Source organism: Phaethon aethereus (assembly GCF_964289735.1).
Source record: "Phaethon aethereus genome assembly, chromosome: 23".
Taxonomy (NCBI): Eukaryota; Metazoa; Chordata; class Aves; order Phaethontiformes; family Phaethontidae; genus Phaethon; species Phaethon aethereus.
In genome coordinates, this window is record NC_138599.1 from 2,038,401 (window position 1) to 2,050,993 (window position 12,593).

General features: G+C 39.1%; 1 protein-coding gene across 1 annotated transcript in view; it reads right to left on the reverse strand.

Annotated features, from left to right (window-relative positions):
• Nucleotides 1–12,593, reverse strand: part of SIK2 (salt inducible kinase 2) — a gene marked incomplete at both ends in the record, with an annotated part of 58,391 nt that overhangs the window by 17,579 nt on the left and 28,219 nt on the right. The window contains one exon of the mRNA XM_082009869.1: nt 381–505. Coding sequence (XP_081865995.1) covers nt 381–505 — 125 coding nt within the window. The remainder of the gene's footprint in view (nt 1–380; nt 506–12,593) is intronic.

A 12,593-nucleotide genomic window follows, 5' to 3' on the forward strand; every position in this document is an offset into this window, starting at 1 on the left:
TGCCTGCAGCAGAAATGTTTGTGGCACAATACCTTTAACCTCATCAAGAACTTACAGCCTTACAAGTTCAATTCTCACTTAACAGAGAAGATACTAAATGCGCTAAAAAAAGCAAAGATCATGCACTCAGCCAAGAGAGCTTTTTGGAGGAGCTACAGTTTTTCCTCTAGTGGGCTAACATACACCTACAGTGTACATTTAATAGCCACCTGGGTATGTAACTTGAATTCCATTCAATGTTAAAAGACATTTTATGACACTCAAGAAATAAAGCTGAAGAGGAACAGCTTGTCTGCAGCTTAAGAAAAATCAAAGATGATTCCTTTGTTCCAGCTTTCTAAAAGTTGACTTGAATCCAGTTAAAAAAATAATAATGATACCCAGATATCCAGCTGAGGTCCCTCGTATTGCTGTCCTTCAAAGACTTCTGGGGCTGCATACGGTGGGCTTCCACACCATGTTGTCAGAGGCTCACCACTCTTATAGAAATTTCCAAATCCAAAATCTGTTGAGAAATTAAGGAGAAAGTCACTCCAAACTCCAGTTGCATGACAAAGAATAATTATATGCATGGACTAGGCCTGAAAGCTCACTTTCATTCATGAAAGGCTCTGTCACAAATCCTTTTATCAGTACTCCCACTGAAAATGTTTATTGGGATGGTGAATGTCCTATACTGCTATTTTCATGACAACTATGTAATTAATAACACACTCTGCCAAACTGTCACAACCTGTAGGAGTTTTGAGCAAACTTCTACCAGTTTGCTAAATCCTAGTTTATAAACAGCTATCACTAGAATTCCACAAACTGACAATCATGCATACATATAAGCTTATTTACTTGCCAAGAGATATCTGAGATTCAGTACTGGATCCGAGATTTCCTGAGTTTTCTTTAGGTGCTCTCTAGCCTTGAATACACTACAAATTTTGACAACAAAAGCATCAACTTTGGAGATGGGAGGAACTCTGCCAAAAGCAACAAGCGCAGGAAAACACAAAGCCTTTTGTTAGGAAGGAAACTCTGCTACTGGGATTGTCTTAGAGCCCTTTCAATCTACAACTGAAATTTACCCGTCCACAACTAAGCAGTTCTTTTCAGTGTTTCTTTTTATTGCTTAATATGCGACCAGACATGGGTCCCACAGGACTTCAGTATTAGTCACCATTTGTAATAATCCAATAATGCAAAGCAAAATGACAGCCACTATCAGTCAGATTGAGTCTGATGCAATTTTTTTTAGTTTCCCCTGTTGCTGCTCTCCCAGGTTGCATACTTTTTTTTTTACTACACAAGCAGCAAACAACATTAATATTGAGGAAGCTGGCTTCATGACTGAAGTGGATTATTTTCAAAACGCAGCATATTTTGGATGGCTGCTACCACTCCGTGATGCTTTGCCTTCCACTCTTACCAAGGTCTTTGGAGCTCTTCACAGCCCAGATCCTCCAGTTCCTCTTCTGCCATCCCTCTCGCTCCCTTTGCTTAGTTCATACATTATTTGCTTTGGCATTCTTTACTCTTCCTGGCAGAATCCTAACAGTCCCTCCTACAACCACTGCAGATACCCATTCTGAATACATTTCTTCCATGACATTCCTCAGTATTAATAGACAAGGCTTTTATTCATCATGCTTTTAATAAAAGCCATTGGAGCGAAGTATTTGGATACACCTGTTCACGTCATGAACCAAAATACTTGCTCCACTGAAGTCTAGTGGAGTTTTCTCATGGAATTCAATGAAGCTAACATTTCCCCATGTTGCTCCCAGCATTACCACGCTGTACTGCTTAGTCCTGTAGTCCTCTTGCATTGCAGGCCATCCTGTATGTTCTCTGTGACAACAATGCTGTTAATACTAAAGCCAAGAAGGAGAAGTTCTCAAGGAGAGAGATTTGGTAATGGGAACAAATATTCTTTGGATTTAAGGGTTTTAAGCAAATTGTCTTCATTTCACTAACTGGTCAGCTGTATCTCTGAAGGAAATACAGAGCATTGGCAAGTGACATGCAAGGACTGTCAAGCACAGCAATATTTTTTATGTTTGTCACTGGTCTACTCCTGTGTGAACAATGATTTAACTGTTCCCTGCCATTTTTTCCACACTGGAGCAAACTACGCAGTAGAAGGTTACAGAAGGTGTTTATTTTCTTAAGGTGATAATGCTTCTACCCTTGTCGCTAACCAGGCTCCTGCAGAGTAATACTGCATGCTGGTGTGACTCAAGGAATCCCGTGAAAGTCAACAGTGTTGATAAACAGTAATCAAGCTGTTGATTTAGTACTATCAAATGCTGAATACCTCAGACAAATATGTTAATACAATGCAGCACTGATCAGCAGATAGCAAAACTCATAAACACTGTGGTTAGTAGACACCATACAGTCACTGCTGGTAGCACTTCATTTACTTCTATTTATATAGGTTGTGTTACTCAGAGGAAAGAGCCTGGCTCTCTCGTCACACATCATGAGCTATAAAACCACAAGAGAACCCTCAGAATCAAAGCAATACAGAGATATTAAACAAAAATGTACCAGGCTTAGATAAAGTTAACCTGGAGTTGTTTTAGAGAAACAGTATGGCAATTGAATCGGACTACTTACACTGAGCCTAACAGTAAAGGCACTTGGTTGCTTTCCTAACAGAAGGACACAAGAGCTCCAGCAGTTCTTTTAACAGAACTCTTCCTGCAACATATATAAAAATTGAACATAGGCAGAAGAAGCTATTTCAGGAACACCAGAACTGAAGAGGCTTTTAGAGCATTTTTTTCTTCCATCTTCCAAGATTTTCTCTGGCATGTAATAAGGTATAGAATCATAGAATAGTTTGGGTTGGAAGGGACCTTTAAAGGTCATCTAGTCCAACACCTCTGCAATGAGGAGGGACATCCTCAAGTAGAGCAGGTTGCTCAGAGCCCCATCCAAACTGACCTTGAATGTTTCCAGGAATGGGGCATCTACCACCTCATTGGTCAACCTGTTCCCATGTTTCAACATCCTCATTGTGAAAAATTTATTCCTTATCTTTAGTCTAAATCTACCTTCTTGTTTAGTTTAACACCATTACCCTTTGTCCTGTCGCAACAGGCCCTGCTAAAAAGTTTGTCCCCTTCTTTCTTATAAGCCCCCTTTAAGTTTGAAAGGCCACAATAAGGTCTCCCTGCAGCCTTCTCTTCTCCCAGCTGAACAACCCCAACTCTCTCAGCCTGCCCTCACAGGAGAGGTGTTCCATCCCTCTCATCATTTTTATGGCTCTTTCTGCAACTGTTTCCACAGGTAAAACCTACCACCCACTGCTTTAACACCTACACATGAACCTGGAGGATTGTTTTTGCCTTCTGAACTTCATGCTCTCTGTCAAATTTGGTTACGGGCAAGCAACAGGTTCAAAAGTTATCTGGGAAACATACACAAACAGCATGATCTCGGAGGCCTTTCGGCTGTTTTCATCAATTCTTTTAACCACAAGGTCACTAAAGATTTCAGCAAGAAGTCTACAAGACTTAGAAAGAGACTTCGAGTCTTTGTGTACCACTGGTTAATTCTTATTACAAAGACTACCTCTTTAATACCTTCCTCACCTGTGTTTCCTTACTGCACTGCATTGCTGACTTGCCATTGTGTTAAACAATACCACTAATGTAAGCAGATATTTTTAGTTGTCTTTAATGAAATGCACTAACAGAGAATCAAGACTATGCAACCATCCAGCTCTCAGTATGGAAATCTCTACAGTGGGTAACATGCACTGTAAGGTAATAGCAACCGTCACTATTCTATTTAGCAGCAATATTACTGGGGGGCATTCATAATATAAACTGGCCATTTTTACACACCTTGTGTTGGTGGTCCATTTGATTCAGGTAAGCAACTGGTAAATGTAGATCAGCCACAGTTATACACACACAATCAATGTCATTCTGCCCTAATTTTATCCTTCCTTTTTCTAAAGGTCACTTGTGGTAATCTTCCACAAGTGTTCTTCCACAAAAAATGCATCAAGCAGCTCTTTGTATTTAGGAATTTCAAGGTATTGATTATGGAATTTGTCTCTCTTATCAGTGGTCTTAGGGTGTGAAACAGCATACCAGTTTTACATGTGAGGACATGGGAACAGAAAAGTTAATAGACTAGCCCAAATTCAAGTAACAAATCAGTGACTGACCCAGGCCAGGGCCAAGCATAACTGAAGTGCCTGGTCGTTCTCTAAACAGCAAATAGAAATCAGTCACTCACTGCTGAAAATTTTTGCCTCAACATTTCCACAGCCTGAAATTAGACCCTGTAATTCTGCTGGAAACTTTCTGCCACCTTTAATGTACATAACATGCTCTGGACATATTTCAGTCCAGTGACCCAAATACATGAGGGTATAACGGGAAGTGCTAAGTCTCATTTCCTTTTGTAAACATTGCCATTAAGTGTTTTTCCCTCAGTTGTAACGATACAAGCCAATAGTCTGCACATACTTCATCACTGTCTCAACAACTGATCAGAAATTGCCTTTTCTTCTAAATAAACTAGTTGTTCTGTGAAATCTTATTACAGATATTTCTGAATTTGTTATCATAAGAGATTAAGTCTAAAAATAAGCAGGATACTCCTATCAGGGTAGTCCACGATTAGATGATAAAGATACTGGCTTAATTATCATCATCAGCAAGGTCATGTTGAAAACATAGGAAAATAGGCTGTATCTACTTTCAACTACCTGACCATACACTTGAAACTTCTAGGTCTAACCTAAAGCTGCCAAAAGACTGCTCTTTATCTGTCTAGACACCTTAAAGAAACTAGGCCAGGGTGTGCGCCCATTACAGATAATTCCATACTGGGCCATCAAAAACTTTTCCCAGGTTGCCCTAACCCATCAATTATCCACCCAGGAAAACCTCTAATTTGGATCTGCAGGTACTCTAAAAACTCAGTCTTGCTTCACAAACAAGATGAGCAGTCCAGTAGCTCTGCTGCAATGACAAGAGCTAAATCTCTCTGGTGCCACTAACTCCCAAGCCATTCTTGTAATTCCTCTTGCAGACAAAAAGTATCCGATCTTTATCTGTCCTGGAAGCGATCCCAAAGTACCTCAGTGCAGCTACACAGGATGTATTCCCAGAGACAACTGACAATTGTACGAACACTAACTGCACCATTTTCTGCAGGAACCCTGCCTAACCATGGGCATAATTTTGGGACACCCACTTACTATACGCAGCAGAGAGAGTATGGAATAGAATATTCCTGCTCTTTTCTGGACAGTTAAAAGTGCCTCTGGGATGGGATTTGCAAGGTCATTATAAAGGGCTAACAATAATAGCAAATTTTGAAGTCAGTAGAAACTTGTCATGCCAATTTCTCTACAACAAAAATTCTGTAAAGATTCAGGTGCTTAACACTCCGTGAATAAGATCTGCTTACAGTAATTCAATCCATGGAGCTCTTCAGTGTCACCTGCAGTTGTAGGATTAACCCTTTTCACTTCTCATCTCAAACTAACCATACCCAGTATTTACATTCACACAAAGCAGGAATAGATACATCTCTCATATCCTTGCAGTTTTAACTTTTTTTATTCCTCCCCCAAATGCTTTTGTTCCGAACAAGTAAACGTCTGTTCTGGGAAAACTGATTTGGTCATTGGATAGCCTTGTTATCATCCCTTAAGACTAGAACTACAGGGCTTATCTGACATCAATCTGCTAAAGTGATCCTAGTGACAAATAAGGAGCTGCAGCCCATGGCTTCAGTTTGGAAGAAACAATTCATGAGAATCTACTGAAGAAGGATGATGATCAGAGCCTTCGGACTTAAGCACATTGCTTGGTAAAGGGGTTCTGGGGCATAAATAACTTTGAAACTGTTATAGTTCATGATTTATCTTAACAGATTTGATTTAGAATCATCTTCTAGGGAAGCACAGCAGTATTTGGTGGATTGTTTACTTTAAAATTCTGACTAGAAATTTGAGGACTTTTTAAAAGACAAACTCTAGTTCAAATATTAATGATTGAGTTTGCGGGAAACAGTGATTAAATCAGATCTACAATCACTCTAGCTCCTTAGAGATTTATCTGTGTGCTGACTGCTAATGATAAGCTGTCATTTTTGCGATCTCACATGATACTCCTATCCCTCACCTATTTTTGCATCGTCAACAATCAGACTCGGAACTTAAAAGACAGACAAATATTTAAGCTTCATTTTACCCTTTTTACCCAATGTCCCTAAATTAATATTGTATTCCAGATAATTAACATACTTTATTACAAGAGAACATCCTACACTACTGTAAATATCTGGTACAGGTGGAACCCTCAAGAGTTTACATCTCCAACATCACTCTAAGGTCACTGTACTAGCTCAAAGTCAGAAAATCAGATACCCAATCTCACACCAATGAGCTTCTGAGACCTGTCCATAACCAAAGAAGAGCCCCACTGCCTAGCAGTAAGAAGGCTACAGTTGCAGAAAGAGTATTTGAAGGTCAGACCAAACGGGAGATCCATAACAGTGTCATGCTCTGCAAGCACACAGAATGCCTGACAGTTGCATGACCAGTTATGCAATGGCGTCCTGGCATGTCACCATACTCCAAAGGTACAAACAGCCAAGGTCAGCTCAGATTCCAAATCTACATAGGGAACACTGAATATAACATTCATGCTATCCTTCCTTGTACATCCTCCTCCAGTTCTGAAACAACTGCAACTTCAGCTGTAATAACAGAGGGGGAAACAACAAAATCTTCTGCCAAAAAAATCCCCCAGTCGCTGTATGTCACCTGCCTTTTTCCTATCACAGCTAGACTTTTGTTGTGAATTTCTTCTATTCTCTTTGAGGAGACTTTTCACACATAATTGGCTTGGCAACCTTGACAATACTTCAGGAGACATGAAGCAATTTCTTCTCTCAGAAGCATTTTGCCTTCTGTGTAGGTGTCATTAAATCTGAACTTCTCCCTTCACTTACCTTGAATTTGTTAGATTTTCAATATCCTTTTAGTACTGCAGATAAATATCAATCTTTATCTCTGAACTGCAACTCCCGCTCAGGTGCCACCCTCATAAATCTTCATATCAGATTCACAAGTACATGCACATATGTTTATAAGCACAGCTATAGAAAGCATGACATGCTTAGAAATACACAAGATTTCAATTCCTAAGAAAGTGAAACTCTTTGCCTATCCAGACTGGATTTAAAGTTAACTATTTAGTGAATGTGAACACATGGAAGCCACTTCAAAAAGAAACATGAACAAATCTGGACAGCAAAAGACAGAACAGAGTCTTTAAGTACGACTGATCAATATAAGAGAAGCTTCAGGTTTACATTACAATTAGGACTTTTGGGGGTTTTTCTACTATTATCTTTACATGCTTAATTTCATAACACGTAGTAGTTTTATTTATGGTTACCAAAAGTAGCTCAAGAGCAAGGACATCTTAGAACTGAATGGCATGATCCTTGCAAGGCTGTTACCTTTGCTCCCTGTCTGAGCAATAGAATTACAGAACTTACGCTGTCGAGACAGTGCTTGACTGGGTGGAAAAGCAGCAATTGGCCTGCATCTGATGGTCTTGTGACAGCACAGGCTATTAAGTTTTATTAGGCAAATCCATGAATGAAAGGTCTATAAATTGATACTAGAAGCAGTAGCCAAGGATGCACTCTGTATAAGCGCTACTACAATACTGGCTGCTGGGGCTTTGGGGTAGGGACAAGCACAAGGGGAATAGACTGCAGAAAATGGCCAGCCTGGTATACTCTCCTTGTCACTGCTAGGTGGATCTGACCCAGTACGGAATTCCTTATGGGTCTGTGCGCCTTGTCTGGAAGTATGTGTCTTATAAACCTGGAAAATGGTTCCTTCATTCTGTCTTTGATCTGCAGTCCTAAAACTTCAATTTCTTCCCTTTTTCATGGGCAAGGAACACCAGTATCCTTCAGTTATGAATTTCTGCTGAAAAAATGCATTCACAATACAAAGCACAGTAAAAGCCAGATACCTACTAATTCATACTGGACTTTTTCATAGAATCATAGAATCATTTAGGTTGGAAAAGACCCTTAAGATCATCAAGTCCAACGATAAACCATAAACCTTGCTTGAAGTGCATGCCCAAATACTTATACACGTTATAGTTTCCTCCAGGGAGGGAAAATGCTTTGCTTTCAAAGGTACAGGAGAAATGCTTACGCAAAGCATGATATCCTGACAGCAAAACAAAGAAGGAAATCTAGGTGCCCTGATCTCCTGTATCTGCCTCCCAAGATAACAAAATACTAATACTTTACACTGTAGAGAGACTCATAGCAAGAAGATCCATGACAGAATGAAGGTACTTCTCACAGAGTACACTATAAATAAATCCATTTAGATGAATGAAACAGAGCTCACCTCCCATACCCACCCATTCAATTTATTAGCCTTTTCATGTCACATAGGAGTCAACAACAGTGTTGCATATTTCAGAAATCTGCTCTTATCTTTAGAAATCCAATTATATTCTATTGATGGACAAAATAATTACCTGTGCAGGGAGATCAGCATTATTTGTTAGGCTACATAAATCATTATGGGTACCTCTTTTTGTTTCCATCATGCTTTCTACACTTGTGTCTTCAAATGATGTTAAACCATTTCTTAAGAATTAATAGCATCCATGAAAACCATTTCAAAGAAAGTTCAGAATTTAGATGGGGTACTGGATGCTTGGTCCATTGGGCTTCCTCAATTTTTTATTATTGCACTGTCAGTTTAGTTGTCCCACTTCTTAAATGTTAGAATGGCCAGGATTCAATTAAGCACAAAACAATCACAAGTCTCTCATTCTCCCTCTTCACCCCTCCATCTTGATTCTGCTTTGCAATTGATGATCTACCATAATCATTCTAGATCAAAGGTAATTGTTTTTAACCTAAGCGCGCTATTAAGATTTCTCATTCCAGAGAAATGGATTTTAAGAACATTACTGATTTTAAGGGCAAAATGTGCCAGCCCTCAGCAAAACATATGCCAGACATAGAATTCTAAAAGGACTGAAACTGGACTCATTATCAGAGCACTGAGATTATATAATGAAAAGATCATCTTAACATTTGCCTGAATTTGCACGTTAAAAAAAATACAATCATTTGCAGCATTGTGTTCAGCTGAACAAACTCTGTGTTTGTGCAATCTGCAAATATTGGCTCTCAACATTTGAGGTATTTTGTTTCTCAATCTCATTACCCCTTTTAGAATAATCTTGAATTTAGAAGGTATAATTTTATGAACATATATCATTTAAATCGCATCTGTTTTACTGTTAAAAATGGAAATGGCCTAAGATTTCAGACCCATTTGCAATTTGGGAAATGGAAGATCCCTGCCAGAGCCACTGCAACTTCTGCTGTGCATCTAGCAATATGACGTAGTCTCTAATTTGTACCTCTAAAAATCCTTTAGAGGGGATACTATCTTCAGAGCTATACTTAATCCATTCTTGTAAAATTACCAAGAGATTTCAATCTGACTGGCTTCATAGAGCCATGTAGATCTTTTGTTATAATAGTAATATGAGCAAAGGAGATAATTGGGAGAGAGGTACTGATAAGGTACTGATAAAGGTATAAGCGTGTTAGAAACAAACCTGACCCACTTCATGAACTGAATGCTGATCAGCCAATTCTGACGTCAATGCATATTTTACTGTCCACCAGCGAGACAAACCAGCACTACAACCTATTTCAAAATAACAGTCTCTCCTACCTGATCTGGTTCAAACACAATAGCTTTACCATCAAGATGGCATGATTTCTGCAGACATCTATAAGGTGTCTTAATCTGGTGGTTTTGTGGGGCTGGAAGTATACAGAGAGAAGCTCACTATTCCATCCTCAATTCAAACTGGATTTAATTTTCACAAATGCACCGATGTTTCACTGTACAGACAATGAGCAAGTTTTATTTGATGACAGCATAGCGTATCAGTGATCAGTAACTGAAATCCAGTCCCTATGATCCCTTCAAAAAACAGCAAAAAGTAAAGGGTACATGAACAATCCAGCTATCAAGAGGCAATAACTTTGAGAAGAACAAAGAAGGTTTACCTTGCTACTGCTAAAAACAAATTCGATGTCAAACCTGATGGAGGCTGCCTGGTATGGCATTCTTCAGCTGTAGCTTTTTCAGTGGACAACTTATCTGATTAATACTTTCTTTTATGTTACTTATGCTAAAATTTGAGGCTTTTGCTCCCAACTACTTAAGTAGCTTCTAGAAAATAACAGTCCAGCAAAACTCTCACCTCAACATGTTTATGAATCCTCTGTTTCTTGTCCAGTTACTAAGACAAAAAGATCCTTTGAATTCTATCGATCCTCTTCCTTTTAGAGCAACATTAACACAAAACTACCGAATTTCAGTCCAGCCTCCTTGCTTAAGCATAAAAGGTGGCAGTCTCATCAGCTCACAGTTTAGGAACACTTATTTTTGAATCTTAGTTTATTCTCTCGGTAGCTGAAATACAGAGGTATCTTTAGGCACGTTTCTGTATTTGACTAAAAAACATTGTATTCTTACATAGTAAAAGCCTCAGTAAAAGTCTTAGAAGCATCAGAATGAATCAAAAGGTCCACTGGAAGTTAGGAATAGCCTGGAATGGCCATGAGTATCTATGTGGATTTCATAGCTGCTTGGAGCAATCAGGAAGGGACAGCCCCACGCATGGTGCTGGGGCCCAATGCAAACACTGACACTGCAGAGTCCTCTATCAAAATAATTCACCAGTTACTGTGTTGTTTTTTAATTAGATTAGTTATTATTAATTATAGCTAGATTAGCTAGAATAGTTAGATTAATTCAAATTAGAGAGTAACTCTAGCTATCAGAATTGGGATCCTGGCTGCCCTTTGTTCTTCCACAGTTTGATAAATGAACCATGAAGAATATGAGCCACTGGAAGAGACTGTTCTCAGGGATCTGCACAGCACCAGATGGCTCCAAAATCAGAGATAAGCCATTCTGTGGAATTCATCGTCTATCTCCTTTACAGAGAAAAATAAAACAACTGACTCAGCACAATTCACTACAAAATTTCTAGCAGCCATAACTTTCCTCCAGCTACTTTATCACCAAAGCTGGACACAGGATGCTATCAATCTGATAAAGCTTGACAAAGATACATGAAAGAATCAGACTATGTGAATCACCAGTTAACGTCATCACTTACATACAGACCACCTGTAATTAACTTTCTGTAATACAGAGATAGAGCCCAAGAGCAGCTAAGAGGAAAGAGACAGCAGCAGCAGCAGCTGATGGAATCTAGTAACTACCGTTTATCAATGCTTTTATCTCAGTCCCTGGAGAACCTATGCCTTGAAATTCCCTGCGACAGTACAGTTCACGTCTCTAACCTTTCTTCAGTTAAACAGGTCTCTTGAGGTGCCTTTGAAGTAGTGTTTTTGTGAGCCTGTGTCATGCTCACACTGCACTGTTCAGGGAGGCAGGGAGCTTGCATCCCCGCAGGGCTAAGGACATCCATGAAAGGAATACCTCTGAATACGGCCCTGCTTCAGTTCAGTTGAGGCCCCTAATGATTTCTGAAAAACTATGCCAGGCTGAATGTGACAAGCTACAGTGCAGAACACTGACATGGAGGAAGAGAAATTTGAAGGGATAGAATGTGGTGGTGAAAATGGGGAGAAGAGCAGAAAATCAGAAGGTGAGGAAAGCAAGCATAAATGAACAATAGCAAAAAAATTCCCTTATATTTAGTTCAGTTACTCATAGTAAGCACGGTCCAGGTGACTTGCAGCCCTTCGACATAGTATTTACTGAAGCCATACATTGTCCTGGTAAATACCATTGTACATCAGTCATAAATCTTGAGGTGCTATCAGTAGCTGCTAGAAATAAATGCAAGTTTGAAATCAGAAGTGAGAAAAGTAAAAATACTTTACAAATGGTAGTGCTGATGAACCTGCTAGAGTAAAGCTGAACAAAGTACCAAAACCCATTCACTGTCAAATTCACAGCCTTATTACCAACAGCAGTGAGCAAACAGCATGGGTGGCCATATTACTCTTCAGAATTTTGAGACATCATCACCAATTCAATCTCAATGTTATTAGTTATTGTACTTGGGCCACTTCATTATAAAGTCCAGACATCATCTCCACCCCAAACTGTTTCTTTAGCTTTCGTCATGTATCAAATGCCCTAAATAAGAACTTATACCAGAACTGCATCTTCCTGCTACAACAGCTGCAAAACCCTTTCACTTCATCTGATGGTGGCTTTTAATATTTTTACAGTTTAACGTTAATATGAAAGCCCACAATAGAGTACAGAGAAAATTAAAATAACCATAAACAGTTTAATATAAAATGAAATTAAAAAGAGACTACTGCAAAGACTCTGCTATTAATTTCTATAGAGTGTTAAATAACATTTTTTACAGCTTTTATGAACCTGCTGTAAAATCCCCACTGTGAGATGCTAAAGAGATGCGAAATACTAAGAAGATGCCATAGGCTTCCCTCTCTAGCTTCAGAGAATCTGTTTACCACACTGTTCCTTCTGCCAAAAAAACCCT